The 27,486-nt window shown below is 44.4% G+C and overlaps 1 protein-coding gene across 2 annotated transcripts in view; it reads right to left on the reverse strand.

The window, feature by feature from the left end:
* rcan3 (regulator of calcineurin 3) overlaps positions 1 to 27,486 on the reverse strand; it is a 38,167-nt gene that overhangs the window by 5,824 nt on the left and 4,857 nt on the right. Inside the window, exons 1-3 of one of the 2 annotated variants that reach the window (XM_086127940.1) lie at positions 17,581 to 17,821; positions 4,771 to 4,944; positions 3,540 to 3,711 (exon numbers count right to left, since the gene is read on the reverse strand). In XM_086127940.1, coding sequence (XP_085984066.1) covers positions 3,540 to 3,711; positions 4,771 to 4,944; positions 17,581 to 17,667 — 433 coding nt within the window. In that variant the 5' untranslated portion in view covers positions 17,668 to 17,821. Of the gene's footprint in view, positions 1 to 3,539; positions 3,712 to 4,770; positions 4,945 to 17,580; positions 17,822 to 27,486 lie in introns of those variants that run through there. The other variant, XM_086127939.1, reaches the window with a different exon arrangement.

A 27,486-nucleotide genomic window follows, 5' to 3' on the forward strand; every position in this document is an offset into this window, starting at 1 on the left:
GGCCACCAAAACGGACGCCCTCAACGCTTCGGCTGCGCCTAGAAATTCTGTCCATAAAGATTATGAACAGAATCGGCGACAAAGGGCAGCCTTGGCGGAGTCCTACCCTCACTGGAAACGATTCCGACTTACTGCCGGCAATGCGAACCAAACTCTGACATCGGTGGTATAGTGACCGAATAGCCCGTATCAGGGGGTTCGGTACCCCATACCCACGAAGCACCCCCCACAGAACTCCCCGAGGGACACGGTCAAACGCCTTCTCCAAGTCCACAAAACACATGTAGACTGGTTGGGCGAATTCCCACATACCCTCGAGGACCCTGCTAAGGGTGTAGAGCTGGTCCACTGTTCCACGGCCGGGACGAAAACCACACTGCTCCTCCTCAATCTGAGGCTCGACTTCCTGACGGACCCTCCTCTCCAGCACCCCTGAATAGACCTTACCAGGGAGGCTGAGGAGTGTGATCCCTCTGTAGTTGGAACACACCCTCCGGTCCCCCCTTTTAAAAAGAGGGACTACCACCCCGGTCTGCCAATCCAGAGGCACTCTCCCCATTGACCACGCGATGTTGCAGAGGCGTGTCAACCAGGACAGCCCCACAACATCCAGAGCCTTGAGGAACTCCGGGCGGATCTCATCCACCCCTGGGGCCCTGCCACCGAGGAGCTTTTTAACCACATCGGTGACTTCAACCACAGAGATAGGAGAGCCCACCTCAGGGTCCTCAGACTCTGCTTCCTCCAAGGAAGACGTGTTGGTGGAGTTGAGGAGGTCTTCGAAGTACTCTGCCCACCGGTTCACAACGTCCCGAGTCGAAGTCAGCAGCGCCCCATCCCCACTGTACACAGTGTTAGTGGTGCACTGCTTCCCCCTCCTGAGACGTCGGATGGTGGACCAGAATTTCCTCGAAGCCGTCCGGAAGTCGGCTTCCATGGCCTCACCGAACTCTTCCCACGCTCGGGTTTTTGCCTCGGCGACCACCGAAGCTGCGTTCCGCTTGGCCAGTCGATACCCGTCAGCTGCCTCTGGGGTCCCACAGGCCATAAAGGCTCGATAGGACTCCTTCTTCAGCTTGACGGCATCCCTTACTGCTGGTGTCCACCAGCGAGTACGAGGGTTGCCGCCACGACAGGCACCAACCACCTTACGGCCACAACTCAGATTGGCCGCCTCAACAATAGAGGCACGGAACATGGTCCACTCGGACTCAATGTCCCCCGTCTCCCCCGGAACATGGGAAAAGCTCTGTCGGAGGTGGGAGTTGAAACTCCTTCTGACAGGGGATTCTGCCAGACGCTCCCAACAAACCCTCACAATACGTTTGGGTCTGCCAGGACGGACCGGCATCTTCCCCCACCATCGGAGCCTACTCACCACCAGGTGGTGATCAGTTGACAGCTCCGCCCCTCTCTTCACCCGAGTGTCCAAAACATGCGGCCGCAAATCCGATGATACAACCACAAGGTCGATCATCGAACTACGGCCTAGGGTGTCCTGGTGCCAAGTGCACATATGGACACCCTTATGTTTGAACAAGGTGTTCGTTATGGACAATCCGTGGCGAGCACAGAAGTCCAATAACAAAACACCACTCGAGTTCTGATCGGGGGGGCCGTTCCTCCCAATCACGCCCCTCCAGGTCTCACTGTCATTGCCCACGTGAGCATTGAAGTCCCCCAGCAGAACAAGGGAGTCCCCAGCAGGAGTACTCTCCAGCACACCCTCCAAGGACTCCAAAAAGGGTGGGTATGCTGAGCTGCCGTTTGGTGCATATGCACAAACAACAGTCAGGACCCGTCCCCCCACACGAAGGCGGAGGGAAGCAACCCTCTCGTCTACCGGTGTGAACCCCAATGTACAGGCACTGAGCCGGGGGGCAATGAGTATGCCCACACCTGCTCTGCGCCTCTCACCATGAGCAACTCCAGAGTGGAAGAGAGTCCAACCCCTCTCGAGAGAACTAGTACCAGAACCCAGGCTGTGTGTGGAGGCAAGTCCGACTATAGTCAAGGATGCATCAACATTCATTTCCAAATTTGATTTTGACGAGTCCACTGTATAGCATGTCTCTAAAAAAAAATGTGACAAATTAAAGACAATTCGTTAACCTACATTATGGTTGGGAAATAAAAAGCTATCTGCATCATGCTCTGCACATTCACCAGACACTTCAAATAATAATGCTCAATACTGTCGCCCTTGCGCTGTCAGAAATAAGCTATGTGTGCTTTCAGTCGGATGTTGACAAGCACAGGTGACTCAGAATGAAAGAATACGCTCTCCGGATTGCATCACGGTTGCCACGGCAATGAGATGAGACGGAGGAAATTGGCCCTGAGGAACAACAAGAGAACGCCAAAGCGCCGTCACCGCGGTGAGCCAACAGAGGGGGTCAGTGCGCTGCGGGCTCAAACCCGACAACTATCTGGACTCTGGAGGGGGTGGGGGTCGCTTCCTGACTCTCGGAGTTGCCTTGGCAACAGAGCAACGCCATTGTCCAACTGTCGTCTCTTTGGAGGGACCTTCCGTGCGAGGACCCTTTAAATAGGTTTTAGCTGATAAAAGGGGGAAAACGGAATAGCTTGAAAGAGCAAAAATGGGGAGACGCTTTCTTTTGTGCTTGCCGGCTTTTTTCTCGAAAATGTGACTCATCTTGCCCCCACGGCGCCTCCCTTTCACTGTCATGGGAAGCGAAATAGACAGTGACAGTAATTGTCTCAAATCATGGAAGCTCGTGTTCACATGGACATTAACAGAGTGAACAACTAAGCCCAATAGGACCCAGTTGCTAACCAAAACAGCAGCACCGACGATCGTTTCTGAGAGCTCACGCTTTTCTTTTCGACAAGGCGGGGGGCCTGACTTAATGACGCGCCTCCCCTCACTTCAGCATAGTTGCGCGGCACCAAGATGCCATAGGATGTCACTAGAACAATATTTTTATATGAGAAATGGCTTCGCTCTGAGCACAAACAAATAAAACGTCAAATTTCAGCAACTAACAAAAGATCACCTCTGCCCCAATAGACCGAATTGCGAATGTGTGGGAGTTCACTAGAGTCCCCTTTTTTCACATTTAGAAACAGGAACAGATCTATAACATTGTTTAAAGAATTACTAAAAATGCATGTCTTAAAATAAATGGCTCAATAGACGCTCACCATCCAAGAAAAAAATAAAAATAAAAGGGCCGGAACTGCAAATATGTCCAGTTCGTGCACACACTTGTTCAAATTTCAAATCAGCTGCTAACCAAAACAGCAGCACACGAAGACTTTCTCAGATGAATTCAAGGGGGGAGTGACAATTCGCATTCCAATAACCTTTGTCATATGGCCGCTCTACAATATTTACTGCACCTTACAGGAAATTAAGCAACTTATTGCTCTTTGTTTCTGTATGTTTCCTCAATTTTATTTTCCACAGTGTTCATGGGAAGCCATCAAGTCCTAATCCCTTGTTGCTCCTTACTTGAGCCCGACACGCGTCACGTCATTTTCCGCTCCAGACCGCAGCCGCGTTAACGACCACTCACCAGGTCCCAGCTTGGCGACCGCGCACAACAAGTCGTAGTTGATGACCGGCGTGGCGTCCTCGCTCTGACTCCAGCCTACGGGCGGCGAGGCGGGCGGCGAGATCAGGAACTGTTTGACGGGCTGTGGGGGCGCTAGGTAGGATTTATCGATGTCTTCGTCACCATTTTGGACCTGGCGGCGGCATTGATGACAATTAGTGATGTCGGGTGTTTGATTCCACTTTCCCCATCGAGAAGATTTATTTTGTTTTCCATTCAGTTGTACAGATTATAAAATGGGGAGCATTATTTGGTATGGTTCCCGGAGGAGCAGCGTTATTAGTAGTTGAAGCCTAAAAAAATATTTGAGAAGTGTTCATTAGAATGAAATACAAAGCAAAATATAAGCGAAAGAGCAATGGGCCTTCTGCAAAGCCAAAGTGCCTACAGTTACACAACAGCAAGTCTACGGTCAAGTAAACATCATTAGCAAATCAAATTTAATGCGGCCTTTTAGAAATGTGCGGTCATTCCTTCACCCGTAGAAGGATAGACATCCGCCGGTGCACTTTCAATCGCTTTATTGAACAAAGATAAAAAATATGAATACACATGACCTGCTGTTAGCTACAACTGACATGCAGCTTGGCTAAGGTTAGGCAGTTAACAGCCAAAGCATTCCACGCTGGCATCCGCTCACAACTACGTCCTTCAAAGGGGCCTTTAAAGTCACATGCATGAAGTTCGTGTGGGCAACCTCACATGTGTTCAATAAATATCTGGTCATTACTTTGTGGATTTCGTTTAAACGAAGAATGACGGTCGAGGTCACATTCATGTTGGAAAAGTTTAGAAAATATCTATGATGTCTCCATTTTTTTTTTTAAATCATGAAACCTGGCATTTTAACAGGGGTCTGTAGACAATTTAGTGTATCTACCAGTAGATGTGATTGACTTCTTTTACAAAGAGTGCAAAAAGACCCCATATATACTATGTGCAGCTAATGACAGAGTGTCTCGCAAATGTATTCGCTGTAATAACAAAAACCTCCATGAAGTAATTGTCTCTGCTGAATCCTTAATCCTTTTATAATTACACACAGAGAGGCGCAGCAGCAGTCATAACAAGCCATATCAATGAGCAATTACAATCTTATAGAGACAATCTGACGCAGCTTGTCAAAGTACGTGTAACCTCAGGGCGTATTTTTCACTGTAGTGTGCGAGTGGTGGTTGGTGCTCGAGCTCACCTGGGCAAAGTACAGTTTGAGTTTGCGGCCGTTGAACTCCGACTCGTGTAGCTCGATACGAGCGCGGGCGGCTGCTTCGGGGGTGCTGAAGTTGATCCGGACTCTCCGGAAGCTTTTGAACAGTTGGAAGGTTGCCTGATCGTCGTAGACCCGAAACGCCGCCTCGAATCTCTCCTGTGGGGGTCAAAAAGAAAAACATCCACAAATATTTGAGGATATTGCTAAATATGCTAACTCGCGAACATTATGCAAACTCCCAATCTGAGATTGAGATTTGAACCTGAACTTCAAAACTGTGAGGCATTCGTGCGAACCGCTAGGGCACCGTGATGAACAACCTTAATTTAGGGACCATCGGACTGTGAGTCGCCAGTTGCCCATCACTGCTGTATTATTGAGAAATCAATGAAATTCAAAAGAAACCGTGCTTGCGTGGTTTTGCTCTGTTGGCAACCACTCCATGGTGGTCCTCACCTCTTACCCAAAGTCATCTGGGAAAGGCTCGAGCTCACCCGTGAGATCAGTGAAGACAAGTGCGACAAAAACGGGATGGATCTACATTTTTGTACACAGTCGGTTTTTCTACCTAGTCATGAAGGCCATTTTGGAATATTATGACATTACGAGGCGGTCCGGTGGTTGACTGGTTAGAACGCCGGTCTCACAGCGCAGAGGTGCAGGGCTGGATTCCGGCTACAGCCTTCCTGTGTGGAATTTCCATGTTCTCCCGGTGCCTGCGTGGGTTTTCTCCGGGTACTTTGATTTCCCCCGACATTCCAAAAACACGCATAGCAGGCTAACGGAACACACTAAATTGTCCCTAGGTATGAATGTTAGCGTGAATGGTTATTAGTCTATCTGTGCCCTGCGATTGGCTGGCAACAAGTTCAGGGTGTCCTCCCGTCTACTGCCCAAAGACAGCTGGGACAGGCTCCAGCACACCCCGTGACTCTTAGAAGGATAAGCGGATCAGAAAATGGATGGATGGATGATATTTCAAGTTGTTTTGCAGTGTTGCCTGTATTGTTTTTCCATGAGATGAGACAGAGCTAATATTGCTCTGAGATTCATCACCGCTTCCGTCAGAGACTCAGACGTGACTTTTGCTACACTTCTCTCATTTTCTTTCCAGATAATTTGGTAACATGATTTCCAACTTCCTGTCACTGTCCTTCAATCTTTTTTTTTCTTCATCCCAATGCTATTTCCTCTTTCCCCAACATCCTGATGTATTCTATGTATGCTATGTTTCTTCAATCAGACAGCGCCGCGGGAGCAACAGGGAACATTTTCCGATCCCCTTTATCCTCACAAGGGTCGCGGGGGGTGCTGGAGCCTATCCCAGCCGTCTTCGGGCAGTAGGCGGGGGACACCCTGAACAGCGTGCCAGCCAATCGCAGGGCAAACACAGACGAACAACCATCCGTGCTCACACTCACACCTCGGGACAATTTTGAGTGTTCAATCAGCCTGCCATGCATGGGAATGGATAAAAGAACATAACGGGCCGCATGTGGTCCTCGGGCCCTTTGCCCGCCCCCGGTTTAGATCATTGTGCTGAGGTCTCACAAAATTAGATAATTTGGTCTGACTTTTGAGGCAGTCTTCACAGGGTGCCACGTTCCTGTTTCAATGCATTCAGGTGGATCGAGATGAACCGGAGTTCGTCAGTGTCGCTCCGGCTCACTATCTCCTCCAGTTGCCGCGGGAATCTTGACTCAAATCTTAATTAAATGTGCACTATCTCTGAGAGTCAGTCAGTTCCTTGAGTCTTCCCAGACACTGAAAATAGTCCTCTGCGAATTCATCACAACGCAACGAAACTCACAATGCACTCGGATGTCGAGATTGTCAATATCACCTCTTAGGATCTAGTGTAAAGACATTTGATAAGGTTTATCGGTTACAAAACAAGATCCTTGTGAGAATATTGATGGAAATTAGACAAAGTGGCCATAAATATGGCAGGATTGTGAAATACATTTACCCACAAAAACATGGCAGTTCTTTCAAAATCATTTTTCATGATATTTTAGTGTAACATTCAAATTTCTTGACATTTTTCGTTAGCTGTAAGCTCTACTGATCACCTTGAAATATTTCACTCTCTATGTAGCACATCTAAATTAATATAAAACCAAATAAATAAAAAAGGTTGATTATTTTTTTAATTGAACTAAGGAACTAAATTAATTAGTTTCCATGATACAGACGTATGATGGCATGGATTGAAGTTATGTGGATGCTGTTTGGTTCTATTTTTTATTTTTTTTTAAAGAAAAATGTAGCATCGATTTCCACTTTCTCCCTCCCCGTCGAATCCCATGTGCAAAATAAAGCCAACCGGTCACCAAATTTTGTAAATAAAAGACTATTTGGGATGCTTGGTGACTTGTCAAAGTGCTTTACTTTGAAGTTGGCATGAATATGAATGCAGCTTTAGATTGCTGCATAAGCTTGCCGTGCTAGCTCGGAGGGTCACCAGTGCCACGATGAGATTCTGCTTCAAGATAGACAAAAATCGCACCACTACTTCTGACACAAACAGCGAGGGTTACGATTCAGCAAGCTGTGAATCACACCCACGCTCCAGTGTGGCATGGGAATGGAAAAAAAAACAACAACAACAGTTTCCTTTTCTCACAAACACATACATGTCTGAAACAATTCAAACCAGCCTTAACCCTTTCATGCACCCTGTAACCTGATAACATGATAAACTGTCCACTGTAGTAACCGCTGTCCCTGAAAGGGTTAAGCAATGCGCCATATGACGCCGTGGGTTCCTCCTCCATTGCTAAAACATGTATTAGGTTTCCAGGTAGTCCGAAATCAGCTGCCCGAATGAGGACAAGCGCTACACAGAAAATGGATGGCGTGATATTAATCAAATACATGGGCAGTTATGTGATCACCTAATTTTGAGACGATACATTTATACGGTCTTACTGATGAAAAGTTGACAGGTGGAAAGAGACAAAGCAGCCCAGCGAGCATGTTGGCGCTGCATGAATGCGGCACAAAGCGTAAAGCCCTGCCGGTCAAGTGCGGTCCGCTAAAACCGCGACCCCGACGAGCCATCTGCCGGCAGATTGCCCCCTGGGTAACGAGCCAGTTATGTCCCCGGTAGTAATGGAAAGCTTTTCATCCCGGGAGCATCAAGGCACAACTGACAACACAGGCGAGCTTCTGACACTCAAATCAACCGAGATGTCGGAACAGGTTGATATTATCGGGGCGCGTCGGCAAGGTTTGATATCTAGCGGCATCATAATAAAATGCGCTGGCAGAAGCAAACAAGATTAAGGCGAGGGTGAGATACAGTATAGTTGATCAGGCGCCCGTCAACATGCGGGGGATCTAATCCTGTTGCAGACAGTGACCTCGCAGCCTGAAGCGAATGGATCAGTTAAAGTGGTGGAAATAGGTGTAACGAGACGATTGCGGTTGCAGAGTGTGCTTATGTAAAGCCGGCGTCCGGTTTCTAACGTGTGTCGGGTTCACTGACAAATATCCGCGTTCGTCCGGTTGCGTCGGCACAAACACGGATGGCTAAACGCATTTTCTTTGCACGTACGGAAACACAACCCAAGTCCAAGAAACCACACAAGACAAAAGTTGCAGGGATGAGTTCATTTTTAGTGTCATAGAAAATATTACTTCTGTCTTGTTTCTTTTTTTGGGGCAGTAAAAATCTCATTGAATATGAAGCATTTGACATTTTATGGGCTTTTTCCTGTCTCCCTTGTGAGACAAATAAATGTTTTCTTATCTTATTGAATGAATTCATGTTCCTGAGAGCATGCATTGACGTAATTCAACTTCTCATAACTGACATCGTGCTGGACTTGGACCTTTAGACAACAAACTGAAATAACCAGTGACTGTCAATGTAAAACAGTGTCAACAAACATTTGAAAAAAATTTGCCTTCCGGCAATTCGACCCACTCGGAATTCTGTGGAATATTCTACATTCTAAACCACTGAAAGTCGCTTCAATCCTTGACTGTAATTCACATTTTCGTTGGAATTGCAGCATTTGGTACAACGAGATTAACAAAGCCTAATTGGGACATACAGAGGGTTTATTCATGTATTTATTTTTTTTAACCCCGCTTTGGCAAATCAGTCATCTGTGACACGTGTGTGGATTTAGCAGAATCTAATCCAGCGTCTCATGTTTCAATGAGATCTGGGTGAAAACCAACAATCTAGGTCACGGATCCTCAGGGTGAGTCAAGGACGGGTACTACAGGATAGTCCGAAATCGTTCAACTGAAATAATTATGCAAATGAATTTCGCATGCACGTGGATCATCGTTTTTAATTACCTTTCAAAAACAAATAGGAAGCGAGGTATGGGGGACTTCTAAAACAGGCTGGATCGGGGCGCTCAAGGACCGGACTTGGGCACCCCCTGTGTTGAGACTTTTATTGTCAATATTATAACCCATGCAGCTATGAGTTCAGTATGCTTTGTGTACATTGAGATGGCTACAAATGCACCAGGGAGGCCCATGAATGGGCCGAGTGTTTATTGCGACGGGGTCGATAGCCCGAGCGGTGAGCCATATTGACAGGGGGCTCTCTCTTGGGGTCAGTCTGACCAAAATAGGAATATTGAAATCAGATTACAGTACAGTGAAACACATTAATCCTATTTATCAACAATCTGGTTATTATGTTGGGGTTTTTGTTTCTTTTTTTGTGGTATCAAGGTAGGAGCCTTTCCTGGTCAGCGCCACTTAGGTCGCACAGTCTCACACCCAGTTTTCTTACATCACACACCCAAGCGCCATGGTCACAGCGTTGTTGCAGAGATGCAATGAGTAACACAACATTCCATAAAGGGACTGAGAGGCAGTTAAGCAAGATACACAACGGATCGTGAAGATTTTATCGATACGACTATTTTTAACAATACTACTTATCGATCCGGTATTTTAACGGTGCACTTTTTGGTACTCTTTTTGTTTATACAACCACTAAAGCACATACGAGAATGAATGAATTAACTTGTCTTGCAACTTGCAATTAATTGGAAATAAATAAAAACAATGCTCGACAGAAAAATAAATATTTTGAATAAATCATTATCATAATGTTAAACATAAGATAAGATAATAAGAGAAGAGAAGATCTTATTATTATTATCATTATACTGTAAAAGCAATTATTTTGTGAAAAAGATGACAGTGGGTACACAGAGACATCCCAGCTTCTCTCGGCTCCTTAGTACGGCTCTAATATTAGTCATTTTTGCAGAGGATAAAGAAAAAAATTAATGGGATAGGATACAGCTCATCTGTTACCCTACAGAGAATAAGCGGGATAGAAAATATATCGATGGATGAATTTTCTACTTAGTTAATCAAGGTAGTGTAGTTGACTGCCAATATCTGGTGTTGGTGATCATATTGGAGTAAAAATGCAATTTGGATTCAGGCCTGGCAAGATGGCAGCTTGTCAGAGTACAAATTGAGTTATTATCCATAGAAAGCAATGTTACAGTGATTCTTTCAGATAAACAGCATGTATCATTTTTCCGTGACAGGAAAATTGGGCTCCCCTTGCCTCCCTTGGCAATCCGCTTCATTACTGCTGCCCAAAAATGTCATGTGTTTTCATAAGCTTGCGTTTGATTGTTTTTCCTGCGCTGTGTTCACATTAGATTTAGGTGAGAATCTACCCAAGACCCTTTCAAAGTAGGCGAACGTTTCTTTTCCAACAAGCTTGGGCATTTCAGACCAAGCGTCATCCAAATCTGATCCACTTTGCATACATTGGAAGCAATTTCACCATACTAATATCATTGTCATATCTCATTAGCATAATTTTCTTGTGCTTACTGTTGCTCCCCACAAACAAAGCAATTATTTCAATGGACGTTAGCAAATCATAGCTAGCCATTAGTTTAGGGGTAGGGAACTTCGTTTCCTCGAGACCCATATCCTGCCTGTTTTAGCTCTCCCCCTACTCCAACACACCTGATTCAATTGATGACGATTGTTTCCGGCTTCTACAGAGCTAGCTGATGAGCTGATCGTTTGAATCAGGTGTGGTGAAGTAGCAAGAGATCGGAAACAAGTAGGATATGGCTCTCGAGAGACCAAAGTTCCCTACCACTGGTTTAGCCTGTGTTATTAGTGGAAGTTATGGATAGTCTTTGATACTATTGGAAATTACATGTGTACTTATGGTGAAATTTTTAAAATACCTTATCTTCTGTTAAGCATTTATTTTTAATGGTAACATTGTAAAATTAGTTTGAAATAATATTAAACTGATTTAGGTTTGTCATAGGCTGTATTTACTGTTGAAACTATTCCCGGCAATTATTTTTTTTAAAAAATGTATGGTGGTGCCAGTAGCTGATATTTCATAATTATTCGCTACTGGGCTTGTTCACTATCCCCCACGAATATTCTGATGGCAGGGTAACCAGATCCACTGCCCAGGACATCGTCCTTTGTCTTATGTCACACGCACGGGTTTAAGCGCTAACCTTCAACGGACACCTGAGCCGCAGCACATCTCTAAGGTTTCAGGCCAGTGTGAGTCGCTCAGCTCAACCTGCCCAGCCGCCCAAGCCGCGGGAGCAGGCACACTTGAGTCCCCGCAGCCTAGCAGTTCTCTGGGCCCTGAATCGCTCAACCCTGCCACACGGGCTCTGGTTTCCCAAAAGTGCAGAACCTGATCTGGTCGCAGTCTCTTCCATCCCCGGGCCTCATAGAGGGGTCACAGTGCATCCTGACAGCGGCGGTCACCTGCAGGTCCCGCATCATGTTAACATTTTGACCTAATTCACGTTTTAATCAGCGATGACCGAGAGGCCTGTCAGTGTCCTCTGACTCAATGATATCAAAGGATGTCAGCTTTTAGCGAGCGGCAATCAATGCCTGCTGACATTGATGGTGACTTTGCATGAACACAGTAGCACGCGTGCTTGGGAACAAGCCTTTGAAAAAAAATATCCTCAATGGATGACCCAAAAAAATAGGTCTTTCATTGACCATTACCATTTTTAAAATGACACTCACATTTTGTTAATGTGAATAATGTGAACAAAACTTCATGATGATTCACAAATGTGTCAAACTGCCGCAGTAGAGTGCCAACTACTGCCAAAGAGGACTTAAGTGATGTCAGATTTTCTTCGTCTAAACCATCACTGGCTGGTTTCGGGAGCCTCCATGAGTATGCGACATGTAAAAAATAAGGCCGTACCGGTACTCACCCATCCCTAACAGCAAGCATCCAAAACTTTCTGAGAAGGGACAGAGTGGCTTGGTAAAAACGGATCACCTTCGCTTCTCGCCAAAACCGGTACAGTCATCCCCGTTATTCAAGGGGTACCGCGTCCTGCTGTGAACAGCATAAAACTGCAATAATTGATGCCTCCCCAATAAAACTGTTTATAAATGCCTGTGTTCATAGTTTAAACCGTCAGTATACCACAAACTATGAACCTATAACAGTTTTAATATCAATTTAAATTCAGAAACGTCGACATCTGTCGGCAGAAAACTCGTACACCTTCTGCTGTTTGGGGGTGGGGGGTGGAAATTGTAATAACACAGAGTAATTCGCTTCCATTCTATTCCGGTGAGTGTGGGTTTTTTTATCGCTCTACAAGTTATTTTATTGCCCGTGTTTGCTATTTTTAAGTCGCAGTTTAATCAGTTGCAGCGCCTGGAATTTTACGATATGTGCTTACATGACGACGATCAAGACTTTTCATTCCATTCATGGCAAAAAGATGACTGTTCAACCTCAGGAACATTTGCCAAATGGTCACAGCATCACAATGAGATGATGCCGAGCTTGACGCTTTATTTTTGACATGGTCACAATTGAGAGGGGGTGACGTGTTTGAGCAGATCACACAAAAGGCGGCGAGACAACGGGAGCAAAAACATGTCAGACGTCCTGCTGAACCATAAATAGCGCGTTAGTCATCAAATTGTTTACTGCAACGACAAAGCCGCGACGTATTTCCAAAGAGAGATTATGACAAGTGGAAAGTGACAGAGAGTGCTCGGAAATTCTTCGAGCAGTAACAGCATCCATCTATAAGAATGCTATTGTCAACGTGTCTGCATTTTTTTTTTTTTACGTGTAACAGCTTGCAATGCATTCTCTGTAGTAATCATTTTGATTTGAACTACTCAAATGATTGCTAAAAGATCATAAAGTCGCCGCCATTGTTGCGTTGGATCTTGCTTCATTGAAAGGAACACATTTCAGGGACGGGGCGGCAGCGAGAAAGCACTTTGCAGGAGAAACAACCATTTGGAATGTGATTTAATGACTTGAACAAATGGAAAAGGACGAATAAGACGGCAGGCAGTTCAGTAAAGCAGGAGTGGGGAACATTTTTCCTGTCAACGGGAAAGTTGCCAGAGAGCCACACTACTTTAAGTGTTGCATTTGAAAAAAAAATGACACCGAACAAATGTTTATTACCGGTACTATGAAGTATGACTTTTATGTTTTTTAGGTGTGCACGGTATATACGGTAATTTTGTTCGATGGCACGAATTTGTCCGATGGTATAGATTTGGACTCCACATCGCCTCGGCGTAAAAAATGGCTTCAAGGTTTCGAATATTGGACAAAACATCTTTGTTCACAAAACTTTATCACATGAGGGAGAGGAGAATGAGCTGGTAAAATAAATGTGTTGTAGAACATGACACTTCAAATCATAGCGTCCTCCACATCTGAAATTGATGTTTTCTTGAGTCGAGAAGGTAACAATTGGGTTTGGCTGAAGGAAAATGTTGCTTTCATGTATATCTAGACTATTTGGGACTTTTACTAAAATATAGGTGACAAATCTAGGTCCAGAAAGTAAAAACCCTGCCACAGTTGCTTCCACTCAACGGGCAGACGAATGAGCTTGTTTACCTGCCGATAGAGTAGTAGCACCTGTAGCGAAAGCCAACCTTGATAACTCTGCTAAAATGTCATCAGGTATCTTTGCCAAAAACGAGACTAAAACGTGATCAGTTTTCGTCAACTAAAACTAAAATCACTACTATCGGGCAATGCTCTGCGCCAGGCTATGTTGCGCCATTCCGGCTAGCTTCTAGCCGTAGCTGGCTAGCTAGCGCAGCTAGCTACGGTGCAGAACCGTGACTCTAAATTAATCAGAAAATAATAAAGATCCACAGAGGAAACACATCTTAGCTTTTTGTTGTTGATAGCTTGTTATTATTATTGGTTCCTATTTAATTCATTCAGAAATGTTATTTTATATATTTAACCATTATTGACCTAGTAATGGCAATTGAGAACAGATTCTCAATATAGGCATTCATAAAATTTAAAAAAAGAAGAAAAAAAAGCCGGGAGGGGTGATTCAATTTACTGGCAGTTTTTTTTTTTTTTTGCTATTTACGGTAAGACTCAGCCTCTCAGGTTATTACTGTAACTTAAAAACTCACTAAATCTGGCAGGCGTGTGCTGGCGCATTCATTTTGGAAATTCAGCCCCTGAAGCCAATCTTTCCGTTTGGTTTAAAGCGCCCAATTCCATTCAGCCAGTTTCAAGGTTCCTTCAAAAAAACAAAACAAAAACAAACAAAAAACAAACAAACAAGCAAACTCATTCTGGAAGAGTTTGTCCTACCAAATTTTAAACAGGTAAACCAGACAGATTGGGAACACTATTTTAAGAGGATATTGACTTTTCATCATTGCTTGTGGGCAAAGCATTGCAGCAAAGCTGATGAATTGTCATAACATTTAAAACGTTACAAAAACGTTTGTGAGAGCCGGGCTTTAAAAGCATAACATTTGGTGAGCAAATTTATGTGGTGACAAAAGCAAGCAGCAGCAGCAAAAGCCTCGGGATCATTTTGGATTCCCTTGCAAAGTTAAAATCAAGCAGGCACCAAGCACCGTCGCCACACAGAAGGTACCAGAGTCTGAGGGTATGTTCATGTGCATTGAAAAAAATGTGACGTGACATGTTTACATGGCAGGGCTAAACAATTCAAAACTGTCAAAATTAACTCTTAGTTGGTGTATTTCTGCTTCTTACTAAATCAATATCGGAGACTTTAAATCAATGTCAAATCAAGAGGTGCAACAAGTATTCGATGAATTGGCAACTAAATGATGATCATTATGATATAATTATTTTTGATCATTGATTAGTCATTTGGATGTTGTTTTTTAATGTAAAATTGGACCAACGCTCGGAATATCCGCTTCTCAAAAGTATCTGTCTGTGCTCCTTCAACGGAAGCAGACTGATTATCTTTGCCTTGAATCCAAATATAATATTTCCTTCACTGCCAGTTTAAAATAAAGTCCCTTTTTTTTTTAAGTTGACAAAATAATCGACAGATGAATCGATTACTCAAAGAATTGTTAGCTTAAGCCCAAATCAAATTGCAGCGTGAAGAACGGAAATCAGATCGAATGGTGCGGTTCTTAACAACGCCCAGCCCCACAACACGCTGTACACTCGCTTGTATTGTCTTCACAGTGTGCCGCCAAATTTGATGACTCGCCGTAAAACAGATCATGATTGAGCTCCACAAGGTTAAAACCTGACCAAAGGCATGATGAGTGTGATGAAGGTCATCCTGATGCTCAGATTTCCTTCAAACTTCCCAACCTTCATGTTCCCCAACGGCAGGTTTAATTTGTGTGCCCTGGATGAATACATCATTTAAAACGCCCATTCTACACAATTGCTAACAATAAGTAACATCTTATTCAATGAACACGTCTTTGACAGCGTCAATCAGAGCAGAGCGTTAGCATCTCCTGTAGCAGACTCCGCTAAAGAACTTCCTGACCTTCACCATGCGTCCTGCGTTACGCTGACGCCGTGACGCTTTACAGGTAACGATGGCCGAGTCGCAAACAAACATGACAATGCCTGCCGTCGGCCCGCAAAAAAACGAGCTTATCGACTCTCACGACAGGGATGCGGCCTTTATTTTTGCCCAGCATGGACACAAAGCCAAACGAAACCAAAGACTCGCACCAGTGCGTCTATTCTGCCGTGATGGTCCGACCTACTTGTTCTGACTATAGCCTCTCTGTTTGGCTCATTATTCAATGTAACCAGCGGGGACTTAGCCAAGAGCTTTTTTGCTTTTCCTCCAACAAAAGGGTAATTTCACACAAGTACACTTCAATCTGTGGTCATCAAACATACGGTTGTTTTTTTCCCCGTCGAGAATGAAACTCGGGTAATGGTTTCAAACAAAGTGACGCAATTTGGTTGTGGTGCGACAGCCATCCGACCTTGAAAACAGTCGACTCGCTTTCAGAGAATTTTCTCACAGCTTGAATCCACACACTAAACCTTCATCCTGTTCACGTTTGGAGCATTTCAGAGAAGACAGCAGCTGGGTGAAAAGTTACCAAGTCAAGACGGTAACGTTCACAAACCCAAACTTAATTGGATCGGAAAATGCAATCAATACATTTAAAGCTCCTAAAACATCCTCCCTGATCATTTTCATGCACCCTGTAACCTGATAACCTGATAAACTGTCCACTGTAGTAACCGCTGTCCTTGAAAGGGTTAAATAACCCACATCTGCCCATCCATTGTTGCTTGCAAGCCTGTCTGGTTGTTTCTTATCTTGTGAGATTAGGGACATCAGATAGGCATACATCTTGTTAAGCGATAATATTGGGGAAAAAAATTAGACTATAAAATAAAACAAGATTAGACTGACTGAATTTAATCTACCGTTACACTCGATCCTTCTTCCTGCATCAGAAAACCAGGATTAACCATGTTCTTTGTGCCGTTTCGAAAGTCAGCCCTTCTCCATCTGTTCTTTTAATTGTGTGCGCATCCATTTTTTTTTCTTGCAGGGTCACAATGGCATAGGTTAATTGAAAAGAGCTGCCCGACAGGAAACTTTAGAAGAGGGCAGCACTTCAGCTCTGACAAGGCCGTGTCCCGTCTGTTTGGTGTTCTCTGTGATCAGGCTCATCTTAAAGATTTCCCTTTTGGACGCCACAGTCCGTTTGCATTGGGCCCAGTTAGCAAAGTGACCCAGCACATCAAAATGCATTGAGAAAAAAAGCTTTCCCAAAAAAAAAAAAGTCTAGGTTGAGGTTTATTTCATATTTGTATAGAAAGTACACTGGGTCCAACATTAAGCTTTCAGACCCTGGCCAGAAAGTTAACTATATTGTACATACCCACACAGTTTAAACTCGGATCCAATGAAATATTCGCAAAGATAATGATGCTTTGTGATCCAGTGTCAGAGATGTCGTCATGTAAAAATATGTAAAGTTTTCTGCATCACATCAGGCGCCTCTTCTAATATTTTGGCTACCGAGAAGGACGAGAGATAAGATTAGAAACAGCTCTCCTTGTTATGCTGTGCGAACTATACAACCACAAGCAGCAACAAATCCATCAAAATGATTATTATTTTGTCATATGGACTGTGCAGGTGTACCGACTATTGTGGCCGATTACCGATTTCTAAGTGTGCACCTGCAATGCTGATAGGTTTTAAGGGGGAGTTGACAATGCGCCTTCATCTGCTTCACTATCCCCCACCAGCTCACGCATGCACGTGTCCCTCACGGACCCCCCTCACCCAAGCCACCTTCCGAGAGCACAGGTTGCGCATTCTCTCTCGTCAACCGGCGCCTCATTACCGCATTAAGATGCACTACCAGCACACCCCTTCCTCGCGCAACGTGCGCGCCGCGCGTAACCTTGTGGACCCATTGATAAAATATCATCGCGTCTGCATTCCACGCGCTCGCGACAGCGACCGCCCCCCCCCCACACCCCCCACCCCAAGATCGTACCTGCATTTTGTATGACGTAAACACCTCGACGTCTACCTCGCAGGCGATGATGGTCACCATCTCCAGCTTCATGTTTATCGATGGCATTCCCCTCGCGCGGGTGGGATTGCGTGAGAGAAAGACGATGAAGAAAAATCGATTCGCTTGTGCGCCCCGCGCAAGCTTGCGGTCGACTGAAAAGTCCACGAGACTGACGGCGCGTGCGAATGGGTGCGCGGTGGACTGGAGGAGAGCTGCTGAGTGATGCTGCAGCACAGCCACAACTCTCACAGCCCCTCCTCACCCCCCCCCCTCCCCTCAGTGCCACATTGACGTCATCAGCACGCTCACGTTTACGCCACAAGTGAAGTGAGCCGCGCAAAGGAATACTGCAGAAAGAAAGCCACGGTCCGGTTTATTCCGCTTTTTTTTCTTTACAGTCGTGGAAGTGGGGTTATAAAGAGACTGGATGAAAAAAAAAGATGGTTGTGTGCCACACGTGCTTCAGTGTTCACCCTTGCATTCCCCCACACAAAAAGCAGCCAGGTTTTAGCAGCCCCCACAAAACACTGCCATTTAAAAAAAATGATACAGGTCTGTTTCATGTCACTTCAAAATAAAGTGAGAAAAGTTAAGCAGTGACAGTGTGATGTAGCTCTAACTGAAAATGTATTGTGGTACATAATTTTAATGATATAAAATAGTCTGTCTGTTGATAGATTTTTCTTTCGTAACAACCAATACTACTGCCCATCCATCAAATGTGAAATGGCAAAGTGCAATTTTTGTTTGCTGCCTCTTCCCAAAAATATGTCTTTGTAATACCAACCCCATACAGATTCTCCACCCATGACTTGGGAGTTGAATACCTGTCTGTTGTAGTACCAAGCTAGACCTGTGGGAGGTAGCACGGTGCCAAAAGGTATCCAAATTGCTGGTTGGCTCAGTCCCACTTTGTTTTTACCACATGCATACATAGTAAATCCTAGACAGGTTTAAACATTTACGATTGTCTGCCTCGACCATTTTATGAGCAGAGCTTGGAGGAAAAAAAAGACGTTTAACCCACTCCAAATCAATCAGAATAATCTTTTAGACAGCTGAACATCAGGTCTTTGCTGTTTTCTGACTGGAAAGGAGCAAAAATTCTCAGATGATGCATGTGTGTACTGTACCTTGTATTTTAAGAAGATTCAGAATCAGAATACGTTTCGGATTTCTCTGTATGTCACAACATTTTCATAGAGAAAAAAAAGGGATGGTCCTATTCATCAACACAGTTTGCTTGTTTTGGCGCTAAATGGAGCAGTGACCCAAAAGATGGAGCAGAAACATTGTGTGGCACTTGACACCCAAAGCGCATTTCCTCCACCTAGAGTACTGAAATGGGACAGCGCCTCAACATTGAAGCAACATTACATAATGGTCAGCCGTTAGCTCCCAGGCTGGACGAGCTCAAGAACGCATGGCCATGTCATGGCCGTTGCAGGTAATAAGCACAATAAAACACGTCAATGGAAAAATTAAATATGTAAATTTGACGAGCAGCATTGTTGACTGGGGATTACGCGAGCTACAACATTGTCACTCACATAGCAGCCAACGAGGCGCCTCTTTCCTTCATTACAAGGACACGCGGTGAGACACTTTCCACTGCAGCTCAGCACCAGTCATTACAAAAATCCCACAGACGCGCCGTTGCATAATCACCAAGCATACCATGTCTTCTTTCCGTCACTCTCATCATCCCAATCGCTCGTTTCATAATAATTGCCTGGCTGAGTGAAGCAGCTAAGTCCCCAATAAGACATTAATATAAACGCTGTAGGTGCTGAGTCTATTTATGCCCTCGTGTGTCCATGCAGGGCAGAACGGAATAAGAGTGGACTGTGGGAGGACGAATGCGACATTTCTGTACTGAAAAACAAAGAAAGAAATAAACATACCATTTTAAACTTAATGTTACTCATTACTTTATTTTAGCTCATTAAACGTTAGTCACTTCCATCCATTGTCCTCATTACGGGTGCGGGTGAGCTGAAGCCCATCCCAGCTGATTCTTGAGACTGATCGCAAGTCATTCCAGAGCATACCGTGTCGTCAAACGTCGATCGTTGTTATATCACTTATTGTGGCTTCCCTGCATGTCAGCTTTTTTTTTTTTTAATCATACCGAAGTGCTTTGAGATAAAAATTTAATTAGTTCCCGGAGCACACTCGAAACAAACAAACACTACAATACAGAGCGTATTTTCTATACATGTGTTGTAATGTCTTCAAATACAGTTGCAATGTTTTGCAAAGTGTGTTCAATTGATATTGATATTTTAAACAATTTTAAAAGTTCAAAATCAAGCAAAAAAAAAAACGGGTTTTTATATGAACTGTATTTTGCTGATTTCACCGATTGCAGGTGGGTGTGGAACGTATCCCTCTGATAAATAGCTTGACAAGCCACACCCACTAGGAAAGTGCATCTGGAAATAATACTAAAACCCTCTTCTGCGGGTGGGCCCGTTCCAAAACAAGGTGTCTAAAAATCACATCTGTGTATTTGGTGTGACGTATCGTATATCGTGCTGTTCAGCGGCAGAAATCCATCCTCATTCAAAACGGCACATGGGAGAGACAATACTTCGTGAACATCATTTAGCATTAAATCATTTTAAATAACCGGGTACACACAAAGTCATTAGAAAACCCCAGCCGCTGACGACACGGTTGCTTTTCGCTGATTGGTTCATTTCGCTGTCGACTCCCTTCCAAACTCAATTTAAGTGGGGGTTCACTGTAAACCTGTGGATTTTTTTTTTTTTTTTTGTGAGACGACACTTGCCAATTGAAAACAGAGGACATACAGGACTATACACTTAAACGTCATGGATTATCAAAATGCTGCAACCTGTTGTGTTTGTCACTGCCCAGAAGTGGGATGGATAGCTATGGATGATGAAGCATTTTTCCCTTCTGTGTGGCCTCATTTTTGCAAAACCCCAGGCCTACAAACCCCCTCCTCCCTACAGTCCAGCTCTGCTCATTCACAATTCTCACGATCTGACAGTCAGCAAGTGGAGAAAATTAAGATATTGCATTTTTCAAGGTGAGCATGGAAAAATAAAAAAATAAAAATCCACCAATGCGCTGTATGTCTGGTATGATATGGAAAGACATATCATACCATTGGCATTCATTGAAAAAGACCTCAATGCAAAAAAAATCTTGTACACTAAAAGCTTTTGTGCCTGTGCACACTACAGCGGGTGAACAAAGCAGTCTAAAAGGCTAACTGATGAGAAATAATTTGTATGCCGTAGTGGAGCTCTACAAATCAGGGTCGTGGATCACCACAAGCGTACATATGCTATGTGAGAGCAAGGTCAACTGTCTTTAGGCCTAGCGAACAAAAAACACAAACTCTGTGTGCTGTCCCCACGTGTGGATTCTGAACACTCAGCCCCTCCTCAAAATAGATGTCTGACATCGCAAATGCACATCACATTAGTGCAGCGCGGGCGTCAATGTCATGTCACTCGCAAGCCAGCCTGCATGTGTACGTACACCGACGCTCGCGTGCGCGCACCTAAACACAACCCCCTCAATGCCAAGCGGGCTGCCAAACGAGCTCCTGGTGTCAGCGCCAATGCAGCTGCTCTAATCTAGGCCAAGCTATTTATAAAGCAAGCAGCCACATTCAGGCGCAGGAAGCTGGAAGGCGAATAACGGGACGGAGTGAAACATCCACATGGGGGGGAGAAAGACAGGGAAGGGATGAAAGGCGTGAGTAGTGGAGTGACGATAGAAAAGACTAGCAACACATAGGTCCTGGAAGGTGCAAAACACGACTGAAGATGCGGGTCCTCAAAGGGCAGACTCTGGTCTATAAGCTCCACATTATTTTTAGGTACATTTGAAATTTAACTTGCTCAACTATTTGAGGATTTGCAGTCGACTTATTTTAACCTAGGCGAAAATTTGGAAGATTTACAGTAGTGCACCTTTTGGAGGTTTTTCAGTAGTCTTATTCTAATCTGTGGAATTTTTGAGGCAAAGATTTAGGATTGTTTTATTTTAAACTGCGCATCTTTTGGATCATTTATGTTACAGGTCGTCTTATTTGAACACGGGCGAAATTTAAGGCATGGGTTTCCAATATGGTGGTGCCCAGCATGCGGGTTATCATCAATCGAACGCTAGAGGTAAAATGAGTCTGAGTAATTTGAGTATCTCAATGAAAAATAAATACTGGAGGAGTTCTTTTTCTCCCTTGAGTACCCCTTTTTTTTGTTGTACGCAGCCGCAGCAACGCTTGTTCATGCTATGAATGACTCGTCTGTAACACGCGATGAGGAAGAAAACTTCAAAATAAACCCAAGCTTACCAATGGACATCAATACCCCGCTATGCTTTTATTTTGAAATTGGTGGCGTGGCAGCTGTCTTGACTCATCTTGGGGCCAGTTTATATTGCCTTCACAAAATGTTGCCACCAATATCATCACGATCATGTTCAATCACTAATTAAGGTAGTTAAAAGAATAATAATTACTAATGACCTTGACTTTGACATACAGCGTCTGCTGCCAGTGTTAGCTTAGCGCAGGTGTCAGCAACCTTTCTGAAACCGAGAGCTACTTCTTTGGTCATGCGAAGGGCTACCAGTTACACACGGAAATAACAAATCGGCTCAAACGATCTTTATGACTGTTACTATTATATGCTGTTATGAATAAATAATGATACCCTTTCATGGGAAGAACAAACAACTGATAAATATCAATATGCAAAACTGTTTCTAAAAGTCTTTGTCAGTGTTTACATTTTTAAACAATCGCCTAGACCAAATTCCTAGAAAAGCACCATATCTCATCACTTGTGAGCTATTTTTAGAACAGGCCCACAGGGTTACTCATATGGTGCTTGGGGGCTAACTGGTGCCTACGGGCACCACACTGGTGACCTCCGATGTAGTGTCAAGCATCTAGCCGCTAAGCTAGTACCCGATAAAGGGTGGCAAGAGCTCTCAGACTATTTTTCAAAGGCAATTTTTTGTTCATAGGTGAAAATCACTCGACACACTTTTGCTGACTGCCGCACACAGTTGCAGTTCCTACTGATCACTTTTTAAACAAATTAGCCAGTAAAATCCTTACTGTGTCTGATAATCAAGATGTGTCCAGAATACAAAGAATAATGATGACACATGACACTTAATGGACAATGCCTATTGAATAGTTTTGAAAAAAGAAAAAAAGGAGAAAAAAAAAAGCCAACAACTTGATATTTCAAACACGAGTGTCGTCTGGTTTTGGCCGACACCTCACATCTGGTAGGCCACAAGCAGCTGTTGAGGGTTTTGACCCAGTACAACAACAGCTTAAGGGCCGTCAGGATGAGCTGGCATCTTTGTGTGAACGAGACAGAGACAGAAAATAAGGAAGGGGGCCGCTATCACATGCCGTCGCGTCTGATGATTGCTTTGCTTAAAAAAAAAAAAAAAGTTTTAAAAACTTAGGTCAAATGTTGGAAGCGTTCAGGCGAACTCGCCGAACCGCATTCATGCACCATGGCTAAGAAAGCCAGACATAATAACAAGAGGGAGGAAAAAATAAATAAATCAGGTCAGAAAAGGGCCCGAGGCTGTCTAAGACGCTTCGGCGGTCAATTTCTGAGAGATGGATGTCATTTTGGAAAGGAGGCATACAAAGATGCAAGAAAAAGGATTCCAGCTTGAGTGCTCCAGTTTTTCGAAATTGCACACTCCTCAATTTGGCGAACTCGAGTCGAACTCGAAGGGCGTTAAGCATGAATGAACACCGAGAGAGTGAGGGGAAATTACACTTGTGGGTAAGGAGCACAACTGTTGGAATAAACAGAGGCCACAGGAAAGCAAATTATTTTGGAGCACTACACCGACTGGAGGAAAAAAAAAAACGACAAGAGAATAATGGACAAGAACAACACGCAGCAGAAATGGGTTACCATACAACAAATGAAACTAACAGCACATCCAGGAAAATTTAGTGTGGTTGTAATTTAACTTGAGCAGCTTTTTAAAAGCTTTGGTCTTCCATGAACAAGCTCAAATTTGGGGTTTTTACGTCTGATTTTAACCCAAGCAACCTTTTGGAGAGTTACGGGAACCTTATATTTGTCATGATTCGGTTTAGGGACCAACAGGTGGCACTGTAGGGCTCCCCCGGCAGCTGCACACCTGTTGGTCATAACTAATTAGGGCTTTAAAAGGACTCCCAGCCCAAACACTCAGTGTCGGGTCATTCTTGCTCTTGCTACTGTCATGTGTGTTGCTGTTTGATCTTAGTTTCTGTCATGTTTAGTTCATTATGTTTTAGCTTTAGTCATGGTTTTTGTTTGATACTTTGGACTTTGTTTGTTTTGGATGTAGTTTTCTTTGTTTTAAATACAATTCTTCAAATACACCCTGCTCCTCCCTCCTGCCTGCTTTTTGGGGTCCACCACCACCTCGCAACGTGACAGAATGACCCGACCACCTGGACCCCGCAGGTACTAAGGACTGTTCCCTATTCCACCATGTGCCTGGCGGAGCGCGTCTGCGGCCGACACCCTTTCCCCTTTCAGGCAGCGCTGGGGATGCGGCTGTCCTGTTTTCGTCTCGTCAAGCCGCGTCTACGGTGGGCCGAGCCCCGTCTACGTTGAGCCGAGGCTCGTCACGTGTCTGTTGGAGCAGAGTCACATTCACGTCGACGACGAGCCGTGCCACGTCCACGCCCACGTCAGGCCGAGCCCCTGTTCACGTCCGGCTGTTCCATGTCCCCCGTTACGTCGAGTTCTGTCCACGTCAGGCCACGCCCAGCCAAAAGGATTGCCGTCGCTTTTAGTTCCTGTTCCCCGGCGAGGCAACCCTTTTGGACAACTTTGGGACGTCTGGGATCCGTCCCTTGAGGGAGGGGTACTGTCATGATTCGGTTTAGGGACCAACAGGTGGCACTGTAGGGCTCCCCCGGCAGCTGCACACCTGTTGGTCATAACTAATTAGGGCTTTAAAAGGACTCCCAGCCCGAACACTCGGTGTCGGGTCATTCTTGCTCTTGCTACCGTCATGTGTGTTGCTTCTTGCTACCGTCATGTGTGTTGCTGTTTGATCTTAGTTTCTGTCATGTTTAGTTCATTATGTTTTAGCTTTAGTCATGGTTTTTGTTTGATACTTTGGACTTTGTTTGTTTTGGATGTAGTTTTCTTTGTTTTAAATACAATTCTTCAAATACACCCTGCTCCTCCCTCCTGCCTGCTTTTTGGGGTCCACCTCGCAACGTGACAATATTAAATATGCGCAACTTTCTGAGGATTAATGGTACAGTGGTACCTCTATTTACGAAATGAATGTGTTCTGGAAGAAATTTCTTAACAAGATTTGTAGAGACGCGTTTTCCATGTAAATGCCCTAATCCGTTACAAGCCCCCCCCTGCCCAAAATTCAGACATGCATATTTTCTGCAGCATCAAAATATGGAACAAATGTTACAAATATATTATTGTACAATAAATGAGAATTGTGCATAATGTGTAAAAAAAAACAAAGAATAAAGAAGAAAAATTATGGTCATCTAACTTTTAGTAGCAGCCACATGAGTAGCAGCCCATCCTGTATTTTTACTTTTTGTAGATTGAAATTTCTTTCGTAACATGAGGCAATATTTTCCCATTGAGGCATTTCGTAACTTCATTTCATGTGAAGAGACGTTCGTAAGTAGAGGTACCATTGTAGTCTTTAACCTACGCGTTTTTGGGAAGATTTGTGTACATGTTAAGCTGATTCGAACTCATGCACCTCTACGGCAGTCATATTTTAACTAGCAAAATGTTATTTGTATGGGTTTTTTTTTTACTTCATTCTTAATTTTACCTTATTTTACAGACTAAACACTTATGCTCAACTTTTTGATTTTGTGGAATAAACACCACATTCATTTGTAATCATACAGCAGTACGGTGTTCAAGTGGTTAGCACATCCGCCTCACAGTACAGAGGTCCAGGGTTCGAACATGGAAGACGTTTCACATATAACACTTTTAAGTAACATTGTGTCATTACTGACATGTAAAAATCTAAATGCTTCTTTTTTCAAATCGTCTTGCCACACATTTAACAAAAGATGGAGCTCATCCAAGACACGCCTTTATAGTCCGTACAGGAAACACAATCCAATGGCCGAAACACATTTCACAAACTGATAAACTTAATGGATCTCCACAAAACCTCTGGCATGCAAATCGTCTGCATGCCTTATGCAACTCCTAACTTGCTTTATTGCAATGTTCTATTCTTGAACACGCCCACAGACCGTGGCTTTTTTTAGAGCTGGCTGAGCTGCGGAACAATCTTGATTTAAATAGAACTGCACACAGAGGCTTACGTGACATTTCTGAGTAGTACGGTTTTATAATCACTCGCCGTCTTGCCAGTGAGAAACCGGGCAGGATGGGGGGTGGGGCTGAGCGTCACTTTTACTGAGGCGAGCGTGCACAAGACTGATCATAATCGCTCTGAGCGCAGACATCTTTTCCTTGACACTCTTAATCTGAAGGTTGGATGCATGAATATTATGGGTTCTATTTTTGTGCCCAGTGCGAGTCGAGGACAGGGAGAACGTAAATCTGCACAGGGGTGGGCTAGACCAAGTTTTGGTATTTTTGCAGACGCGTGGTCGTCGGTCGTTTTTGCGACTTGGTGGGCATGATTCGCCAATTGAACCAACTCTTCCCATTCCCTTAAAAATCACTGCGCAAGAGGCCCACTGCGCTTGAAATGACCACGGGTGGATTATGAAAGTAAAACCGCCCAATCACAGATCACCGCTGTGAAGTGGGCAACTGGAGACCGGCTTCCACCCCAGTCGTTCATGCCCGTGTGCGAAAAGATGACATTTTCTTTACATTGTCATTTGACTACAGAGGTCGGTCACGAAGCAAAATGAAGCGCCCCCCACCTCCCATCCCTCTTGCGCAAATTGATATGAGGCCGCAGCAGGAGTAGGGGCCAGCGGTACTCACTCACTCCGCAGCGCATCACGTCTGACCTTCAGCCTGGGGTGTACCACGCTCCCTCACGTACATTGCTATCCAACCCACCCCTCGCACCCTCATAGAACCAACACCGCAACACCACCACCTCCTGTCCCCAGGGCCAACAGAACAATATAGACTGCAGTCTGACAGATGCAAATATATTGCCCACGGCACCGATACATGCATGCCCAGATAACACACAAAAGAGCCTCTTGTCACCTTAATTATGCCATATGCCAGGAATTATTGTAAAAAATAAATAATTGTGGGACTTCCATCCTCCCCTGACCGGAACCCTATCGAGAACCTTTGGAACGTCCTAAATCAAAAGATCGATGAGGGTAGGAGGTCGTTCCCATCCAAACAGCAGCTCTGGGACGCATTCTGCAAAGACGTTCACGAAACTCGTCAAAAACTCACAAGTTCAACAGATGTGAGAATTGCGATGCCAATGCGGTCAGTCACAGTTCTGCCAAGCGGAAGAACCTTGGCGACTACTGTTTACCAACATTATGAAAAGAGCTATTACGCGGGCATAAACAACGAACCTCAATATGACGAGAAAACGCTGTACTGTGTTTATGAGGTGCTCGGCTTCTCTGGTGTGTTGCGCATTTCCTTTCGCATAAGAACAAGATGATTTGCTTTATGGTTATCTCGCCAGTATGGACTCAAAGTAATTGTGCTTGATTGCACAAGGGAGATTGAAGAGCTCTTCAATTGATATCAGCAGCAGCAGCTTTGCCTTGCACTGATTAGCCCTCATGTCCGCTGACTGACCACCGTCAGGGACAAAGTGACAATATAAATGGCCGAGCTGACCTTTCCCTCTAACATCAATTTGTCCCTCTACTTTGCGCAAACACACGTCCATCATACAATG

The sequence above is a fragment of the Hippocampus guttulatus genome, chromosome 13 (genome assembly GCF_054856545.1).
Source record: "Hippocampus guttulatus isolate MCC_2025c chromosome 13, RoL_Hgut_1.0, whole genome shotgun sequence".
Lineage (NCBI taxonomy): Eukaryota > Metazoa > Chordata > Actinopteri > Syngnathiformes > Syngnathidae > Hippocampus > Hippocampus guttulatus.